The 20854-nt window shown below is 37.0% G+C and overlaps 2 protein-coding genes and 1 long non-coding RNA gene across 5 annotated transcripts in view; 1 reads left to right on the top strand and 2 right to left on the bottom strand.

Moving 5' to 3' along the window:
- The window catches only part of LOC116665909, a 3428-nt gene extending 2296 nt beyond the window's left edge, over positions 1 to 1132 (top strand). The window contains exon 3 of the long non-coding RNA XR_004322697.1: positions 877 to 1132. This is a non-coding gene — a long non-coding RNA (uncharacterized LOC116665909). The remainder of the gene's footprint in view (positions 1 to 876) is intronic.
- LRRC39 (leucine rich repeat containing 39) overlaps positions 1 to 10183 on the bottom strand; it is a 17649-nt gene extending 7466 nt beyond the window's left edge. For both annotated transcript variants that reach the window (XM_014564540.2, XM_006190939.3), the window contains exons 1-5: positions 10028 to 10183; positions 7231 to 7423; positions 2423 to 2528; positions 1130 to 1286; positions 424 to 560 (exon numbers count right to left, since the gene is read on the bottom strand). In XM_014564540.2, coding sequence (XP_014420026.1) covers positions 424 to 560; positions 1130 to 1286; positions 2423 to 2528; positions 7231 to 7343 — 513 coding nt within the window. In that variant the 5' untranslated portion in view covers positions 7344 to 7423; positions 10028 to 10183. The remainder of the gene's footprint in view (positions 1 to 423; positions 561 to 1129; positions 1287 to 2422; positions 2529 to 7230; positions 7424 to 10027) is intronic.
- Positions 10184 to 16935: 6752 nt separating this feature from the next.
- DBT (dihydrolipoamide branched chain transacylase E2) overlaps positions 16936 to 20854 on the bottom strand; it is a 34633-nt gene continuing 30714 nt past the window's right edge. For both annotated transcript variants that reach the window (XM_032487191.1, XM_032487190.1), the window contains exon 11: positions 16936 to 18504. In XM_032487191.1, the coding sequence (XP_032343082.1) occupies positions 18337 to 18504 (168 nt within the window). In that variant the 3' untranslated portion in view covers positions 16936 to 18336. The remainder of the gene's footprint in view (positions 18505 to 20854) is intronic.

A 20854-nucleotide genomic window follows, 5' to 3' on the forward strand; every position in this document is an offset into this window, starting at 1 on the left:
ATCACTTTACTTGTTCTCAAAAACTGATCACCTTATAAAAACCAACTAATAAAAGAGTTTTTCTACCCCCACATTGTCTGAGCTTTATGTTAATCATGTACTCATTCAGTAAGCATCAGGGAACAATCACAACCTAGGCTGTGCCTTCGGTTCTGGGAAGAGAACTAAGTAAGACTCTCACTCTGGCCTTCAAGGAGATCACAGTCTAGTCAAAACAATAATAGAAATAAATTTTATGCTAAATAGATCTTTCTCTAACTAAAAACATGCTTTTTAATAGCATGAAATGTTTTCACTAAAAATATTATTTTCTGAAATAAAATTTATAGCATTTCTTCATGAGTGTTATTTTTAATGACCACACAGAGGAGAGGTAAACCAGTAGTAGATGGAAAGTAACATAGACATTTATATCATTCTAACCTCTTGTGGAAGCTCACATATATCTCTGTTAACAGCAAGTTCTAGTTTCTCCAAGCTGGCACAGTTACTTAGCTCCTTGGGGACAGTCTTGATCCTGTTGTAACTAAGAATCAGTTCCTGAAGTCTGGTGAGCAGTCCTACAAATAATAATACACAATAGAGAGCAGATGGATATAAAATAGTGTTTCTAGTTATTGAGTATTTTAACTTACTCGCCAGCTTCATATTGGCAAATTCACACTTCTTAGGCTCCTCCCTTTTCCTAGTATGTGTCCTGCCCCTTCTCCAGATAAGGAGCAGGCGATTTATCAGTGCTATAGGCAAACATATTTCTTTTCATTCTGTTTTATCTATACTATATCCTGACCAATTTCCCATTTGGGGATTTATTTTTTTCTCATTTAAGAAATTTTTTCTCATTCTCTTTCTTGTCTTCATCCTGTTCCCTTCCAGGAGGAATAACTGAACTGGCAATATTGTTTCCAGGATCTACACAATGTTATTTCTAAAGAGACTTCTCTTGCATTGAAATCTCATCTTGAATCACCTCAGTAAATCCAGAAGGTTGGATCTCCTGGAAGTTTCCGTTTAGATTAAATGTTTAAAATTTTCTCAAGATTTAGGGCTTTGTAAAGATGAGATCTTCATTCCATGTATCCAAAAAAAATTCTCAGTAAAAAGCAGGAATAAAACCTGCCTTCCTTACCAATTCCTCGAGGTATCTCTGAAATTGTGTTTCGAGATAAATCTAACACAGTAAGATTCTGGAATCTTCCGATGAATTCGGGAATTTTCAGCAAACCAGTTCTATGAAGTTGCCATTCCTGTAGCTGACTCAGTTTCAGTAGAGAAGAAGGGAGGGTCTAAACTCAAGTAAAAGAAATGACAGACTTACTATATTACCTTAAGATTATTTTAGTATCATGTCACACTGAAATATGATTGTAGAGATATCATTTGATTTGTAAAAGAACTTAGGAATATTTTTCTTTAATGGGTTATACTTGCAAATGCTTTTGACTACTTCTGTGTTTTAAGACCTTTACTATTTTGGGGGGTGCTAAACCTTCAAACCCAAATCATAATAGCTTAAACAAAAATAATGTATTTTGCTCAAGAGTGCACACACACAGAGCTGTGTTCTAAAGATTCTTTTATATTAGTCTTTGCTAGAGTACATATGTTATTGCAAATGAGAATATGGTGGTTAATTGAAATCATAAATGGAAAGACCATTTTAATCAACCATCCAAACTTCCCTTTATGTTTTGAAATAATTTGTAAAAGGTTTTAAAAGAGGATTTTCTTTTTATTTAAGAATTTTAAGAATTTCAACTATTCTGAACTCTATGCCTTTTCTTTTTCAGCCTAAAATAGCCAAAAGATAAAATAAAGGATTTAACCCCCAAGCTAAATATACCTGTATGTATGAAAACAGACACTGACCCAAGGGATAGAAGATGCCCATGTCAAAATTAGAGTAGGCCTAATGTAACTGAGCAACTCTGTGTGTCTGTGTGTGTGTGTGTGTGTGTGTGAGAGAGAGAGAGAAAGAGAGAGAGAGAGAGAGAGAGAGAGAAAGAGAGAGAGACAGAGACAGAGAGAATATGAGTAAGGTCATGGACATGGGAAAAAATTAATAATACATTTCAATTTTAACTGAAGTTTTAACTGAGCATTTGCTTTGGAAAATCTATATGATTTTTGTTAAGCAGATGATCATCTTTTTATGGAAAATACTTATCAGAAGGATTAGTAGAAGTTTTACGAATGACTTAAGTTTAGGCAGAATTGAAGCACATTGGTCGAATTTTTGCAAAAAACAATGTTTGAAGTTATGTTTTCAGTTGCTTATGTTGCCCAGATTCATTTGGTGTGTTATTAAAATTAGAATTCCTGTAACTATTCCAGTCTTAAGCACACAGCCTCAGAATCATTCTCTCAACTCTCCCACAAAATGCGAAATGTAGAAAATCAAATATTACTTCTATAAAGTTACCTTCCATTCCTCTTTTTCTATCTTCAAAACAAGTCTTCCATCTTCCTTGGAGACCTTTTCTCTTAGCTTGGTTAAGCTTACTCGTTCTTCCCAGATCCGCACTAGCCTTGGAGACCAGGAAATCATTTTAGTTCACAGGTAAAAGACATAGGTAACATTCAGTTTTATATGAAAAAGAGACCCATCAACAATAACCATTCGATTGATAGTATGTGAAAATCAGACAAGAATTTATTTTGCAAGAATTACAAATGTGCTTGGTATCATAAATGCCCTATTTTTAAGTTTTTGAAAAGTATAACTCTTCATAAGTTTTTATAAGTTTTATTGAGGTATGATTCACATACTGTAAAATTAATCCTTTTAAGCATACAATTTTTTTTTGTACATTTACAGAGCTATGCAACCATCATCACTATCTGATCCAAAACATTTTCATCACTCAAAAAAGAAACCCCATAGCCATTAGCAATCACTCCCCATTCCTCCCTCCCCCAGCCCCTGGCAACCACTAATCTACTTTCTATCTGTATGGATTTGCCTATTCTGAACATTTCAGATGAAGAGGATTATATAATATGTGGTCTTTTATGTCTGGCTTCTTTCACACAACATAGTTTTTCCCAGAGTTTATGCATGCTACCACATGTGTCAGTGCTTTATTCCTTTTTATAGAAGAGTAATATTCTACTGCATGGATATACCAGATTTTGTTTATCCACTAATCAACTGATGGACGTTCGGGTTAATTCCATTTTTTAATTACTGTTGAATAGTGCTGCTATGAACATTCGTGTACAAATTTTTGTGTAGACATATGACTTTGTTTCTCTTGAGTTCCTAGGAGTACAATTGCTGAGTCTTTTCATAACTCTATGTTTAACTTTTTTAAGAACTGCCAAATTGTGTCCAAATCGCTTTCATCATTTACCTTCCCACCAGCAGTTTATGAGGGTTCTGATCCACCTCTGTCCATCTTTTTGATCACAGCTGTCCTAGTAGGTATGAAGTGGTACTTCATTGTTTTCACTTGCATTTATTAAATATTGAATCCATAGATATTTAATAAAAAATTTTTAATGACTTGCAAATTATGTAGTTCAACTTCAGAGTTAAATTATATATTACTATATTCCATTTTATCCAGATTTTGTTTCTTAGATATAAAAATGTACAAAAACTTTGTCATTCTGGAGCACATCCTATTGATTTTTGGTTCATTGCAAACATACATAAGAATAATATCAAGCTATAAAAATGACTAGCAAAAGGTTGCAGAGGTTTTCTATTTCTAGACTAGAAAGTTTTCATGTATGAAAAATAAAGAATAAACTTAGAATTGAAATGTTTGCGCTTTTAGCCTATTAGAATTAGAATGATGCATAATAAAGAAATACAAGCAGTCCTCGAAGAACATAGGTTTAATTAATTTGAATATTTATTTTTTCAAAAATCTCTTGACATCTGAGAGTTAATATATATTCTTAGCAACTTCTCATATTAACTGATCTTCAACAAGGATTTTATTTTAATGAACAGAAAACCAAGTATCTCTAAAAGTGTAACATTTGCTGTGTATATATGTTGGTGTTTGCAAAATATTTCTATAGATCTGCGTGTTTTCATCCACTGCTTGTCTGAAAGTTAACTCATCTGCTAACAAGTGCACTGTGGCAACGGCTATATGTAGCCCTCTAGACTGCAGGTAGGCTTCCAATAGATGTGGTTAACTGAGACAAAATGTATAATACCATCTGTTCAATTACATCACTTTTTATTAAAAATAGAGCTCTTCATGGGGAGAGGTGTATAGCTCAAGTGGTAGAGCGCATGCTTGGCATCCACGAGGTGCTGGGTTGAATCCCCAGTACCTCCTCTAAAAATAAATAAATAAATAAACCTAATTACCCCTCCATACCCAGAAATAATATTTAAAAAAATAAAAATAGAACAGTATTCAAACAGTAGACATAAAGATTATTAATTACTTGTTACTCACTGAGATACATGGATTTCAGAGCAAGATTTAATGATAAAAGCAAATACATGTCTTATTCCCTAAGCTTTAACTTCAGTTACAGAATTCACCAAGCACCCATTATATGCCAAGTATTATGCTGGACACTGTGTATACAAAATGCTCTGTCCTCAGTGAGTTTACAGTGATGCTATTATTAGACAAGTTTATTTCCATCTCTATAATGATTCATAAATTCTTTCTTGCTCTGAGTTACTATGATCTAAGTTCAGAATGTATCACTTAATTTGGCGACCATGGGTGAGATACCGCATCTCCATGGTTCCTACCTATAAAACAACGGGTTTGGATCATGTAATGTCGCCGGTCTCTTCTAGCTCTGGTGCTCTGTGAGTCCTACACTGCTTATTTTAAGCTTGATATACTTCCAAGTTTGGAACAGAAGTTTTCTACCTCCTCTGAAACCTTTTTATAGTCTAAAGCCTTTCTCTTTTATCCAAGTGCTTGACTTCCTCAAGGCAGCTTGGCATCAAAACACAATGAGGACAATTTCTGTTTAAACTTGAGACTTTCTGAGCTAACTCTTTAGTCACTTTTAGCTGAGAGAAGAAGCATTAGATTACATCCTTACCCTTTTTTGCCCCTTGCCTGTTTTGTACAGCGAAATCGTGAAGCTGCTGAAATGAAATGATTCTTAACTAGACACATTCAATAGCTGAAATTCAGGGGTTTAGAACCGACTCATGATTTCTGACCACTGTTTTTGAAAATGGAGAGTATTTATTAAGAACACTCGAGTCAGGTTTGTCATAATTGTATAATATAAACATAATAGGTTTCATAAGAGTGGCTTTACATATAAACGGCCAATCCAGGGAAATGTCAGACCTGATGTGAATGTAACACTTGCTGGGTCAGATTACTTAGGTGTGAATACCAGTGAATACCAGGTCCACATTTATCAGCATGTGATTTTTGACAGGTTACCTGGACCTGTCCCTCAGGTTTTCCATCTTTAAAGTGGAGAAAATAATGTCACCTATGTGTGGCAGAGGCTGCTTATTGTTCCCCAGTATGTGTTACTCCTCTTCTTCCCCAGTAATAGATCCTCTGAGTGTAACTGAGCACAAGGCTTCATTTAGCCATCCTCCCTTACAGCTATGTACCGGTCATGTGTAGCTTTGGCCAATGGCATGTTAGCAGAAGTAGTAGTGTGTGCAACTTCCTGCTGGCTGGAATCAAATTCAATGGCTGCAGTTGGTCTGTGTATTTGGAGCCCTGAGGTGACTTTAGGAATGGAAGCCATGTACAGTTGAGCAACAAGATAAAAGCCTGAGTGTCTGACTCAGTGGAGTGCTGCACCAGCCCTGGATCACTTACGCAGAAAAGTTAGCTTATCTTGCTTAAGGTACCATTATTATGGTTTTCATTCTCTCATAATGCAATCTAATCCTCATCATGACACCACGATTCAGCATGTTGAGAGGATTAAATGAGATGCTGCAAATAAAGCACTTAGCAGAGGGTCCAGTAAACACATAATAAATGTCTGCTATCCTTATCATTGTCAGCATCACTATCATCTTCATTGGCACTGGCCGGGAAAAATGACACTTCCTCATCCAGATCTTTTGTTTTTACAGTTAGGAGACACAAATAGTTACTTATCAATAAATGTTTCCCCCTCTTCTTTGCTGGGAGAAAGCCAGTTATTTTCCAGTAACCCAGGAAAAAATCTTAATTTGTCTAGACCTCATTATAATCTCATTCCCCTAGAAGGTAACTGCATTAGGAGTGTACAAATGACCCAATTCTGGCCATTGAGATGTGAAGGAGAGATTTGCTGGGGGCCCTCAGGAAGATTTTCTCATACTTAAAGAAGAAACAGAAATAAATAGTTCTCACTCTTCTGATAACACAATGATGCCTGTCTGTGATGCCTGAAAGTGTACCAGTCATCCTGCGACACTGAGCGAAGCTACCCCTAGGACCAAAATGACACACTGAGATCAGCTGTGGAAGGTGATAAAGAGAAGCTGAGTCAGTTTTTAAAGGTATTGAAGCTTTGGAATTGCCTGACCCCAGGACTTCCCTATTGCTTAAGCCATTTTTTGTTGAATTTTGCGTTATTTGCTAACGGACATGAGACCATTTTTTAAATTGAGATGTAATTGACAGATAACATTATATTCGTTTAGGTATACAACATAATGGCTTATATTTGAATATATTGCAAGACACAAGACCATGTAATGTTTAGGAAAAGGCCTAATGTATGGTAATTGTAGGGAGCTCTATGGAAGTTACGAGGAGGGAGCTATTCGTGCAGGATTAGTAGAATACTTTGGAGATATCCAATTAGGAAAGTTGGTAACTGTCAATAAGGCAGAGGAAATAGGAGCCAAATGATTTAAGTGCAGCCCAGATAGAGGAATCAGGTGATCCACAGGGGACCTGGCTGGAACTCCCGGCTGTTCAAACAGCTGGGGCTCTCCAGCACCTTCTACTGCCGGATGCTGCCTTAGATCACAGGCAATGTAATGCAGAACAAGCTCCCTCTGAAAAGCAAACTGAATGGTACTAATCAGACCTTGATGAATGTTGAACAGACTCCTGAGAGGGCCTAGGATAACTACTATTTTCACATACAGACATTCATTATTTTTCGTATCACATAGCCACATAGGTGTTTCCTTTAGCTACATTTGGGTTTTCAGTAAATTATAATCCTATCAACTTCAATAATAAGGCATTTAATAAATGCTCTTTTCAATAATGATGATGTCAGGAATTTTTACTAATTCAAAATCATAAACACGGTATCACATACTTTTGTTGAAATTCCCTCTCTCGCTTCAGGTCTTCATTGTGTTTCTTTATTCTTTCTTCCCAAACTTCCTTTGCAGCATTGACAGCGCCAGCACAAAACACATTTTCTGACATGATTTCTCCACATCGTCACAGAATCACTAACTTCATTAAATTTTGAATAGCTGAATCGCAGATGCCATCTCAGAAAGGACCTGATTGTAACAGAGAAAAAAAAACCAAACCAATGTGTTTCCGCATATTTATTGAGTCCCCTAATGGTCATAACAGCTTATATTTATTGAACACTTTCCATATTCCCAAAACTATTTTATGCACTTTACATGCCACGTTTCACTTGACAATTCTCATATTAAAAATACCAAGGCATGAGTACCTTTGTCGTCTCTAAAATATAGATGAGAAAACCAAGCCCAAAAAAGGTGGGCAATTTAAGGTCTCATCCCTAATAAATGATAAAGGTGGCAATTGACGCCAAGTCTACTTCCTTTGTTACTATTAATTCACAATGACGAAAAATTGGGACTAGTTTACATGTCCAATTATAGGAAAATGTTTAATAAACAGATACATGAGAATTTGACACAACATTGTAAAATGACTATAACTCAATAAAAAATGTTAAAAAAAATAAAAATTAAAAATATATATAAAACAGATACATAAGATCAGCAGGCATCTTGGGATGTCTACTTAATCTAGATGCTGTCTGCAGAAGCTGGGATTCAGTCAAGTGGTAATATACTGGGATTGTTTGTTCTTATGTAAAATAAATTGCAAGCAGACAGATCTAACACTGAGGATTGTGGCCTGAAGCTCTGAAATAAAAGGAAAATAATAATAGGGTAATGGTTATGTAAATTATGGTAGATCTGTCTGATGGAACGTTCTTCGCTTTACAAATAATGGTATTGATTTTTTTTTTACCGAATTAGATTAGCAATAATAAAAGAATTTGATTTACAATTAATTAAACTTCCTTCTTCAAAATTCAAGAAGTCAAAGATGTCCATAATTACAAATTCTATTCAACATTATACTGGAAAACCATAATGCAAGAAAATTAAGTAGAAAGGTATAAAGTTTGGAAAGGAAAAAGTGAAATTTGCAACAGCATAGGGAAACAGGCACTCATGCACTAAAGGTGACAGAATGTAGTTAGATTCTCTATGGAGAGAATTTTGGTAATATCTATTAAACTCACAAAGCCACATTTACACTTGTAGGAATTTATATTGCAAATATTTTCAATTGTAAAATGACATATTACAAAGTTTTTCACTAGAGTGTTCTCCATAACAGCAGAAGATTGGAAAGAATGTAACTTTCTACAAGTGAATTATAGTACATCCATATCATGGGAAATTTTACTGGAGTATTTAGTAATCAGGGAAATCTAAATTATATACAATATCTGTTAATAACCTATAATGAAAAAGAACATATATACAAATGTTTAACTGAATCATTATGCTGTACACCAGAAATTAACATAACATTGTAAACCAATGATGCTTCAATTAAAAAAAATAAGAAATAGAGATTTAAGTATTTGTTTTAAGTCAAAAAGGCAATCAAAAGAGAGGTTAAAAATAGGGATTAACTCTATGGGTGTGTAGGCAAACTTAAGCATCATCTTTTTTGAGGGGGAGGAGGTAATTAAGGTTTTTTAAAAATGATTTATTTTTTAGATTAATTTTTTTAAATGGAGGTACTGGGGATTGAAGCCAAAACCTCGTGGAGGCTAAACATGCACTTTACCACTGAGCATCATCTTTTGTAATGAAACTCCATGGATAATAGAGCTGATAAGAAACAGCATAACTGCTTTTGAGAAGAAAAAAATTATTATGGAGATAACAATTGAAAACTAAATTCTGAGATAGTTAAAATGGTTACTTCTAGGGTGATAGAAATGAGGTAGAGAATGTTGCTTTTCATTATTAATCTCTAAATTACTGATTTCTTTAAACTAAAAGTGTGTGATGTGTGTGTGACAGAAAGAAAGAGACCGAGAGAGGGAGAAGAGTGTATTACAAAGGAAAAATGTTTAACATTTCAGGATGAATATATAATTGCCAATACAGAAAATTATTAGGAGGGGGTCCTTATTTTTAACAATGCACGCAGGAACAGAGTTGCAAGATCGTTTTGCCATCAAGAAACCTTGGCATGTGCTTATGCTGGTAATATAACCCCCTGGGTATATCACAGTCCAACTACAATTTATTGTCCCAGGTGTAAGCAGGTTTTAAGTATTATCAAATAATAGAATTTTTTTTAATCCCAAGGATCTAATGTAAATGTGTATTTTACTAGACACGTATATAGCTATTCAGTTTCTAATTCATTTCCCCATTTGCCATTAAACTTTGGTCAGCCATGCGTTTTTCAATAATAGTGACCAATATCCCTTTGAGGAAAACAAGTCAGTAGTGATACATGTATTTCTGCCTCCAGCATAGGACTGTGTTCTCTACCTGGATGGTTTCTGTAAGAGAAAAGCACACAGCATGGCAGTGAAGTAAGCATGGCTATGACATGACTGGGGAGTCAGCTTCGCAGAGTCAAAAGGAAGCAAAAGAAATACAACCTCAGACAAAACGCTTCTTGACTTCTAGAGAAATCAATCTTCCAGAGGAAGACAACTACATAATGTCTATGAACCCCCAAAAGACTTCTAAATTCAATTCTAAATTTATTTGAACATTCCAGCAAATACAGACACAGTAAAGGCACCAACAGCAGTCTATTTATATGTGAAGAATGGGAAAAAAATGTTTTTGAAAAACACTTACCATGGTCGGTGGATGCAGAAGCTGACATGCCCAGAGTTAGCGATTATCAGCTAGGAGTAGATTGCCGAGAGAATTGTTTTCAGTGTGACCCCGAATGATTAAAATCCTCAGTCAGACCGTAACCAAGTGAAATGACATGTCAGCCCAGTTCTAATTTTAGTTCATGGACAAAGCTGAGAATAGCAAAAATCACATGGAGCTTCTGTGCGAAGGATCAACTGATAATGTATGTGAGCGCATTCTGTGCACTGCAAAACGCTGGGCTGTAGGCATTATAAAACCATCCAGCATAACTATTTCAAAGCTCCTGAAAAGTAATTGCTATTGAAAAGTCCTCACTTTTCATGATTTGCACGTTTTGAGTGTTTACTAGAATCTAATGAATCTGTTCCAAGCCAAGAAGTTTGGAAATAAGCAGATGTGTATAACAAAAACCCTACCTAGTAAGCCAGAGATATTTAAATAATTTTTAAGGTTTTTTTGGAGGAAATTAGGTTTATATATATATATATTGCGTGTGTGTGTGTGTGTGTGTGTGAGGGGAGGTAACTAGGTTTATTTATTTACTATTTTTAAATTTTTTTTAAAATGGAGGTACTGGGAATTGAACCCAGGACTTTGTGCATGCTAAGCACTCACTCTACCACTTGAGTTTACCCTCCCCCTCAGATACTTAAATATTTAAATTAAATGTGCAACTGTGTCAGAAAAAAAAAATGAAGGTGTGGATAGATGTGGGTAACAGAGGAGCCCCAAGCTTCCACTGCATCCACGCTTCAAATTTAATTATCTCTCAACCTTTAGCTCCTCAGACTTCATAGATAGGAGCTAGTTCCTGGTTCTTTAACAAATATATATGTATCTATTTATTGAATTGGAAATATATGCACATGGGGCAAAATTCAAAAGATACTGAATTCCCCTCACGTCCAGCCTTTTAGTTCTCTTCCTGAAGGCAGTCACTATCACCAGGTACTCCTGTGCCCTTCCAAAGACGGGCTGTGAATTTACAAGTATGAATACGTCTTTAAAAGCACACACACATGCTGGGATGTACACACATATACAGGGCAGCACACTATATACATTGTTCCATGCCATGTTTTTTCCCCACTCAGAATACCTTGGAAATAGTTTCATGTTAGTATATTCAGAGTTACATCATTCTTTCTAACGGCTCCATAGCATTTTGTCATGTACGTGGGTCACAAGTTGTTTCATTACTTGGGCACTTGGGCAGTTTTGGTGTTTTAAGTCCCAGATTATCCCATAGGAATTCTCTAATGCTTCTATAATGAATAAGATCAGAGAGTTATGGGGTTGCTTAAGATCACAGAAAGCGGTAAGAAGGTCACAGGATCTCAGCTCTAACCTCCCTGTCCAGAGAGTTTGCACCATCCCACACATGGCTGCCTTGAATATGCTCATAAATCAACATCAAGGTTCAGGGAGGAGTTCTATTTCAGTTAAAAAGAACACTAAGTTGTCCCCTTGGAAACAATTTAGATGTATTTCTGCCTCTGGCACTGTCTACAGTTAAATTTTAATTTGACAATATTTATAGAAAACCCACAAATTTCAAGGCTTTTCTCTCCTTCCCTTAACTAGCCTCTTATTTCCCACACTCGGAACTGCATAAAGAGACCAGCTGAGAAGTTGTTAAAGTGACCTACACTAGAGAAATGGCAGGGAGAGTGGAAAAAAGTGAATACATTTATGCACTATTTATGAAGGAGATTAGACAATTTCGGTGATTTGAGGACAATAGGGGATAAGAGAGATCAAGAAGAAATAAGTCTTGTAGAATGAATATCTGTTATTCACCGCTGCCCCAAATCTTTGCACACCCTCTCCATAGTTTGAAACCCCCCCACATTGTGAAACCCACTTTACCAGGGTAGAATTATAGTATGTTGTCTCTTCTGTACCCACAACAGCAAAAATGGACCCCAGCCACCCAGCCTGTGTCCTCACATCCTTTGCTTCTAAATCAAAGTATGGGATTGGCAGAATCTTAGTCACAGTCCCTAATCCAGTGGTAGAAGACTGGGATACACTATTAGTTATTTGTCAGACTGCATGGCTTTGAAGCAGAAACACTATGTAACTCAAGAAAACCAAGAAACATAAATATGAGACTTACCCTCATTTATCAGATCAATAATTTTTCAATGTGAAGAATTCGATCTTGCAATTTGAAGGTTCTGTAAGCACTTCAAATAGTTGAAAGATTTAAACAAGAATACTTTAAAACTGATTTGTTCAGCTTTAGAACTTTCTGGAACACTGGTATCCTTTAATGTGGAAATGTTCCAGTAAAAAAGCTTGTGTGTGTGTGTGTGTGTGTGTGTGTGTGTGTGCGTGCATGCACACATATGAGCGCCCTCAAGAGAAAGTTCCAAATAATAAACCACATACTTGCCAAATATTAGGCTGTCCCTCTTCTCCACATCTTGGTACTTATATTACAAAATTATAGCTACATACTAACTTGCAGCACTTGGTCAGACAAAATGGGTATTTCCTCAGGAGATGGTAGGAAATACCATTAGACACCAAGAGCCTTTCCCCTGGAGCTCAAGCTCTCAGATTTCAGCCAGTCTCACGTGAGTTCTGCCACACACTCCACAGATTTGCAATCTTATAATAACTTAAATATTTAAGTTACTGAAATAGCTAAGAAAAAGATTTCATTTTACATGCTAATTATTCCCTTTTCTTTTTCTGTTATTCAATATATGTTTTACAACAAAAAATGTATTTAACTAGGGATGAACTTAAAATGTAATTCTGACCTTGAGACTTTTGTGCTGGCTGTCATTTTTGATAGACACACACACACACACACACACACACACACTCCATTTCCCTAAATCAATCAGTGGTGGAGACACAAGAAAATTTTATACGAAAACCATTAATTCTATAGCCTACTGGAAATAGGCTAAAAATTAAAAGGTCATTGGAAATGATTTTAAAGTCTTCATTTGTAAAAAGCATGCTGTGATTCCAAGTAACAAATACATCATTTAGCAAACAAAACACAAGTGAACAAAACATCATTTCTCTTATGAGTGAAGTAGTTGCTACAGTTTTTCCAATTATGTAAAGATTGTTCTCACATGAAATACAGGACCTAAGCAGTAGGAATTAATATTGTGCAATTTCCTGGGGCAATTAAAACCTAAAATCAGATGAACACAGAATAAAAGCCATTATAGTCTTGCTTCAAAAGAAAAAGCAATACCCCTCCCATAGCCACCAAATAGTGACACAAAAATTTGCACTGCCTTCCTATATGGTGCATGAGGTATTTTTGGCCACATAGCAAATTTAAAAGACACTTCTTCTGCTTTAATTTTTATGCACTACTTTTTAGTTCTACAGAAATACACTGCATTTTAAACTCTTTCACAACATAATTTTTTATGAATTACATGATACCTTGTTTCTAGGATATTGATCCAACTTTTGAGGATACACTGTATACATTTCAAAAGGCCACAACAAAAATTGTTTCTTCACATATCCACAAATACTATGCAGAACCCCTAATATTTAATAAAGATGGAAGTTGTGAGAATTTTTATTGTATTTAGAAAGTATTACAAACCAAAAAGAAACATCTTACGGAAGTAATACCATCGTATTGAAATTGGAATGCATTGCATTTAGATAGCAATATATATATATTTTTAAATTTTTATTTATTTATTATTGTCTTTTGTTTTGGGGGAGTTAACTAAATTTATTTGTTTACTTATTTATTTTAATGGAGGTACTGGGGATTGAACCTAGGACCTCGCGCATGCTAAGCATGCACTCTACCACTGAACTATACCCTCCCCGTCTTTGATAGCAATATTTTTAAGATTCATGAACATATGTGAGAAACAAGTGCAGTCAATGACAGTGGTGATTTTAAAAAATTACGCCAACTCTCTGACGGTTTGTCCTGCTCTGTCTGTCCAAGCAACGTTTGAACCAACGGGGGGGGGGGGGGGGCTTTTAATCTTGGGCCAAAAACACAACGGGACCAAGGCCAGGTTCTGATGTGATTTGTAAAGCCCTTGGTTTGCAGAGTGGTTAGTGTGATGGCTTAGCCTGGCGACTGACTGTTCTCTGTAAAATCTGAATATCTAATATTTCAAACTGTTAGTCATGTTCAGATTTATATTCATGCCAGCAGTTTCCAATTATTTAATTACACTTACCATTGCCCTGACTTACCTCGGTTACTGCAGTTTGAACTCTGGCTGCATTGCTCCAGGAAATTAAGTCGCTAGGTTTTTCCAGATGATTGCACGCTTGCAACTTTTGTACAGACTTTACAAACTTTCTTTTCTTTACTTTCCTTTTTACCATATTTTTAGAGCTATCTACCACATATTTAGAGGATTCTTGCAGCAAACTTCAAGTTAATAGTTTATCACAGGTTGAATACAGTCTGATGGTTCCTCTAGGAATGTGGGTGGGTAGGGGCACTGTGCCGCGTATTGCCCGAGACTGCCCCCTCCTCAGCCTGAGATGAGAACGAACCCTTCTTCGGCTGTCCTGCCATTCCCCCTGCATCTAAGCTAAATTCTCGATCTCCCACCTGCTCTCATCTCCCCTGTCCTGGCTCTTGTTAAGACCCACAACAGCTGTTCCCCATGCTTTGCGTTGCAACATTCCTCATAGTGCTCAGTAAAAGCCTGATATAGATGTCCTCTTCATAACAGAACTGCAGTGATGCATGTCAGGCTTGTTTTTGTGGCTCCTCTGGACTGCCTCCAAATTCTTCTGCTCAGTTTTAGCAAGCTGGACTAGAGTTCTCTCACAGGGTTCTTGATTAGCACACAAATTAGTTTCTGGTTGAAGCCTTTCTGCTCAATACTGGGACCACCTCATAATGAATTTATTTCTGTTTAATTCTGAGCTTGTGAACATCAACGAGTCATGTTCAGTGTTCGCCTAAATAATATTGCCTTCTGTCCCATAAAAATGTGGTTATTTTGATGGGATGCCAAAGGTAACAAGAACCATCTCAGGTTTGGCATAAATAGTTCAGAGTTGACTTGGTCTGTCTGATGAGACATCACTGAAACATGTGGTGAACTTGAGACGCTAAAGACTGAAGATGAGCTGCATAGAGCTCAGGAGAAAGGTGGCTCTGGAAAGAACTATTAGGAGACATTTGGGAGAGAGATGTGACCAAGCCTTTTGCCAAGCACACTGTGATGACAGGCGAACAGCGGGGAAGGAATCCAGGCTGTGAGTTCAAGTCCACCCGTGCAATTCAAACTGAACTCGTCAGGCAAAGGCAGGGAGGAGCAGGAAGGGAAGCTTGTGACAAAGGAGGGTTGTGAGTCTTCTTTTAGGAAGAGGGAATTTAGCTCAGAGAGAGGTAGGGAAGTTTTGTTTTGGTTTGGGTTTTTTTGTGCTAGTGATTATTTAAAAAATAAGAACAGTTCTCTCCACATTTTATCAGTTAGAGCAGCACTATCCAACAGAATTTTCTGTGATGATGGAAATATTCTTATATCTGCAATGTCCAACATGGTAGCCACTAGCCACACGTGGCTATTTACATTTAAATTTATTACAATTAAATAAAGTTAAAATTCATTTTCTGAATTACACTAGCCACATTTCGATTGTTCAATAGGCACAATAATTAAAATTTAAATTTGAATAGTCACCTTTGGGTAGTGGCTATAGCACTGGACAGCTCAGAGTTAGGGTACTATTTTGAGATTAATCTCAGGGAGTGGGGCTTTGCTCCACCTACTCGTTTGGAAATACTGGTGCCTCCCACCTTGTGTGACTGCCATCAACATGCAGGCCTCAAGGTTGCTATAGAGATGAAATAGAGTGTTTGGAGTTCTTGGGAGGTTGAATGGGCCACATCTGGAAATGACCTACATCACTTCCACCCATATTCTAATGGCTAGAAATAAATCACATGACCCTACTTAACTGCAGACTAAGCTGGAAAATATTTAACCGTGTGCCCAGAAGGCAAAGGAAATGGTTCTATGGACAACGTTATGCCACCACATTTATTAACAATAAAAAATTTAAATTTAGAGAGTTCTGAGTCTCCAACACCTTCTCCATGAAGAACTGGAAATTAGTCTTAATTAGTGTGCCAAGGGAACCCTACCTAGTTCTGGGTGTGAGGAAGACACGAAAGGAGACATTAAGGACCCTCAGGTTGAATCACCTTGTCTTCTCTGGAGATAGAAGGTGAAGTTCTCTGCTTAGTATGACAGGGCTGGGAGATGTTTGTATCGGTGCTTCAAATCATCAGAAAAGATGTGGGACAGATACTGTGAAGAATGGCTGGGGCATTTGGCTGTGCTCCTGACCCCCTTGTCCCTTCCAGGGGACCCTCCCATCTTAAAGGTCCAACACACAATGGGAAGCAAATCCTTTGCTGAATTCTCAAAAGGATGAGACAAAAGAGAAGGTGGTAATGGCAGGGATCTGGGTTTATTTTGAGCCAATGATGTTGGACTTTCGGGGGAACATACTACATACTCATTTCAAGTTTCGTTTTCTCCTAGTTTTCACATTTTAAACGAGAGGGAAATTTTTACTGATCATGTCGATCTTCATTTAAAATTCTGTAGATGTCATCAATTGGTTAAATTATAGTACCTCCTCTCCTCAGTTCCAGGCAGGATCAGTAACCTCTACTCGCTGCTTTCATGGCACCCTGTTTTTTTCCTACTTAGAGATTAATTATATTTTTATTTTTATGATTATTAAATATCTGTCTCCCCTCTAGACTGTAAGCCCAATGAAGACAGTGGCCACAAGGATGCGCATTTTGTACCCAGTGCTTAGCACCACGCTTGGTATACAGTAGATGTTTAATATTTAGATAAAATAATAAATGCAAATAGTAGAATACCATGGAGCCATTTAAAAGTATGATAATGTAGAACAGTTTATTGATTCATAATATGTTAAATTAAAAAAATCAAATTATATAAAATAGCAGATACAGTATGATCCCATTTTTATAAAAAGAATAGCTATGTAAACAGATACCTTGATCAAAATGTTAAGTAGTGGTAGGATTAGTGGTAGGATGATGGACGATTTTATTTTATTTGTAACTTTTCATATTATCTGAATTTTAAAAATAACCATCATTTGACCCATTACTTTGTAATTTATGCACCATTTCCATTTTGAGAAAGTCAAGTAGACAGTGAAAAGACTTCCTTTTCTGCCATAAAACTTCACTTGGATATACATTATTCAATTACACAATATTAGAAACAGACTGAATTTCTGAATGTAAATCAAAATGTTGGATTAAATTCATCTTGATGCTATTTCTGATTTCAAGTGGGCCTCTAACAAAATGATCATGAGGAACCCTTTATTTCTGTACAAAATTCATTATTTTCTTTTAGTGTATCCATAACTACCCATAACTACTAAAGGGTAGTTCTGCCCATACGGGGAACAGAATAGACGGTAACTTCTTAACCCGTCCTATTTTTTAGCTGAAGATCAAGAAAGTTAAAAAAAACAAAAAGGTTGAAAGGCAGTGGGCTTCTGAACGTAAGACAACCTCAGCGGCCGCTATGCTTACAGTAACCTCCTCATGAAGCGAGGCTGCAAAGGTAAGGTTTTTCCCAATAAAACACCAAAACATCACCAAAATTCTACAAGTGTATCCATTTTAAGCAAACACCTTCCGTGGCCTTACTAGTTATAAAACTATAATTGGGAATTTTTAAGATTAGCTTATAATTTTCTCTTCTAAAAGATATTAACTTATACAAATAAGACATTTACAGAAGATAATCTCTACAAAGCAACATACTCCTGGATATCTTAAAAGTATAATTGCACTTACTTTGCACAACAATTTGCATTATTGTGGGGACATAGAAAAGTTTTTGTACATAAATTCCTTTCCCCAACTAAGTGTAATGGCAAAGTTTCATTAAGAGTTTGTTTAAAATAAAAACAGAAAGAAATAGGGCAAATACTGTATATGAGTATCTGTGTTTTAGTAATATTCATTTTGTTGTTCTTGCCAGTTTCAATCCATTGACACGAAGACCTCAGACATATTAAAAAGTTGTACTCTGACCTATAAAATGTGACAGCCCCGGGAGAATGATTTCACCATTATCCATCTTCAGTAAAAAGTCTAACAGAATAGGGATAAATACTGGGCCTCAGAACCTTATACACGTTACAAATCACGTATAATACGAACTGCAGTGAAGAACACGTGCTGCACAGCTGGGCCCTGCAGACTCTTTGGAGGCTCAGAAAGTTCAAGGACATCTTGTCCATCTTCACTTCAGATCTAGCAGCATAAAAGCTGGGTTTTCTAAGTAGGATTTCCACAAATTAGAGAAGCGTGACACTGTGGCGCCATCAATAATTCTGTGGTCGGCTGACCAGCTCACATTCATTATCTGAGCCTTATATACGTCTCCTTTCTCGTTAAATCGGGGGAGGGCCTACGGGTAAGGAAAAGAACAAAGAGTCAGCCTTCACTTGCTCAGAGCAAGCTCCAGCAGCAGCAACAGCGAAAGATTAGGTAGATCCCCTCCTGATAACCCGGAGGAGGTGGATGTCCCAAATGCCAGCTCCTACTTTTCCCGCCTTTGTGAGTACGTGTTTCAAGTTTCCAGAGATTCTCCAAAGGTATTTCCTGTCCCCTGTGTAATTTCCACACGTACAGTGAATTTCATTTCAGATTCAACTATTTAGTGGATATTTATTGAGCACCTACTATGTACCAAGCACTCTTCTAGACTCTGGGGATAAAGCAATGAATGAAATAAACAACAACCTTTGCTTCCTTGGAGCTAACATTTCAATGGGGAGAGACGGATGATTAAGTAAAATGTGCACATTGTGCTAGACAGTGAGAAGTGCCAAGGGAAAAAGAAAGCGCTTTGGAACGAGGATACAGACTATAGGCAGGAGGTGGAAATAGGGCAGAGGCTACATTTTTTTTTGACAGGTGGGCAGGAAGAGCCTCGCTAAGGTGTCCTCACTGAAGGCAGTGGAGACACAAGCCACATGAACACTTGGAGAAAGAGAGAAGGGAAGCATGACTGGAGAGTTAGCGGACCAGAGGGTTGGCAAGGGGGAGGTGCCGGGGTGAGAGGTGAGAGGTGAGGTCACAGACGGAGCAGGCTGAAGGTGGGGCATGTTCTTAAGACTTAAGGAATAATGTTTCTCAGAGGGAGGGTATATCTCAGTGGAAGAGTGCGGTGCTTAGCACACATGAGGTCCTGGGTTCAAACCCCGGTACCTCCATTAAAAAGAACAGTAATAAATAAATGAATAATTAAGCCTAATTGCCTGCCTGCCACCCCCCACACCCCCAAAAGAGTAATGCTTTTCAATCTGTCTTTGATTTGAAGAAAAAAATATTTTTTAAAAAAATTCTAATTCATTGCAGGCAACTTTAAAAAGATTTTAAAAGTGAAACTCAATAAAAAAGAAATAAAAAGACAGAAAATACAAGGCTCATTTCTCATTATTAGGTTCAATGGACATAAAATCACTGTGTCAAAGGGCAATGAAAGTTTCTAAGCCCCAGGCTCCTCTTCTGTACTTGTCGCCGCATGGCCCGGGTACAACAGCCAAGGCCTAACGTGGGTCCCAGTCACACAGAGCAGCACCAGCGCAGAGCCATGGAGGCCATTGCAGCTATTTTGCCTTTGATTTGGAGTGAGGTGAGAAGCCACTGGAGGTCTCTGAACAGAATGGCCATTCAGTGAGATGGGAAGACTCCAGGAGCAGGCAAAGAAGAAGGAAATGTGAGATGCCTAATTAGACATCCAAGCAGGATGTGTAAGCTTGGAGTTCAAAGGAGAGGTCTGGTCCGGAGATAGAAACTTGGAAGCCATCAGCATATAAATCAAAGCCATGAGACTGGATCAGATAAAGAAAAGGCCAGAACTGAGCTCTGGGGCACTCCAATGTTTGGAGATGGGGAGATGGGGAGGTACAGGCAAGTAAGACTCAGAGGGAATCGGCAGTGGCAGCAGGAGAGACTAGTGAGGCTTTCTGCAAGTCATAGTCAAGAACGTTTTCCAAGGAGGTGGTACTGATCAACTCAAGGTCAAGAAGATAAGGACTGAGAATTGAGTAATGTTGAGGTTATAGTGACTTAAGACTATTTGGCAACAGTTTAAAATTTAAAGTGAAAACAGAAAAATAGCAAAGGAGAAATGAGACAGGGACAAAGGAATGAAATATCATTTGTCTCAACCCAAAAAAAGGTGAATTCCATTAAGTCACTATGAAGATATATATTCTAATTATATTCTAAGAACTATGCTTCAGAGCTTGAAGAAACCATGGGTAAAATGATTCTGAAAAAACACAACTCACACAGATATTTGCAGACCCATGTAGACCATAGCAGCATTATTCCCAATAGCCAAAAAATGGAAACAACCCAAATACGCATCACAGATGAATAGGTAAATAAAATATGGTACATACACACAAAGTTTCAGTGTGGGATAATAAAAAAGTTCTGGAGACAGATGGTGGTGATGGCTGCAATGTGAATGTACACACTGCCGCTGAACCTTACACTTAAAGATGATTAAAATGGTAAATTTTGTTATGTATAGTTTACCATAATGAGGTATCTATACATACAATTCAGAAGAAAAGAAATAGCTTTCAGGAAAAGGGAAAATAAAACTTTGTCAAATGGGTATGATGGTTTGGAAACTGTAAAAGGTAAGAATTTTATGAGCATCAGATGTTGAATTTTTGCTGCAAGGAGAATGAGTGACAGAGAAGTTACCTTCTAGAGAAACCCCTGATTTGGACAGGACG

Source organism: Camelus ferus, chromosome 9 (assembly GCF_009834535.1).
Source record: "Camelus ferus isolate YT-003-E chromosome 9, BCGSAC_Cfer_1.0, whole genome shotgun sequence".
In the NCBI taxonomy this organism is placed as follows: Eukaryota; Metazoa; Chordata; class Mammalia; order Artiodactyla; family Camelidae; genus Camelus; species Camelus ferus.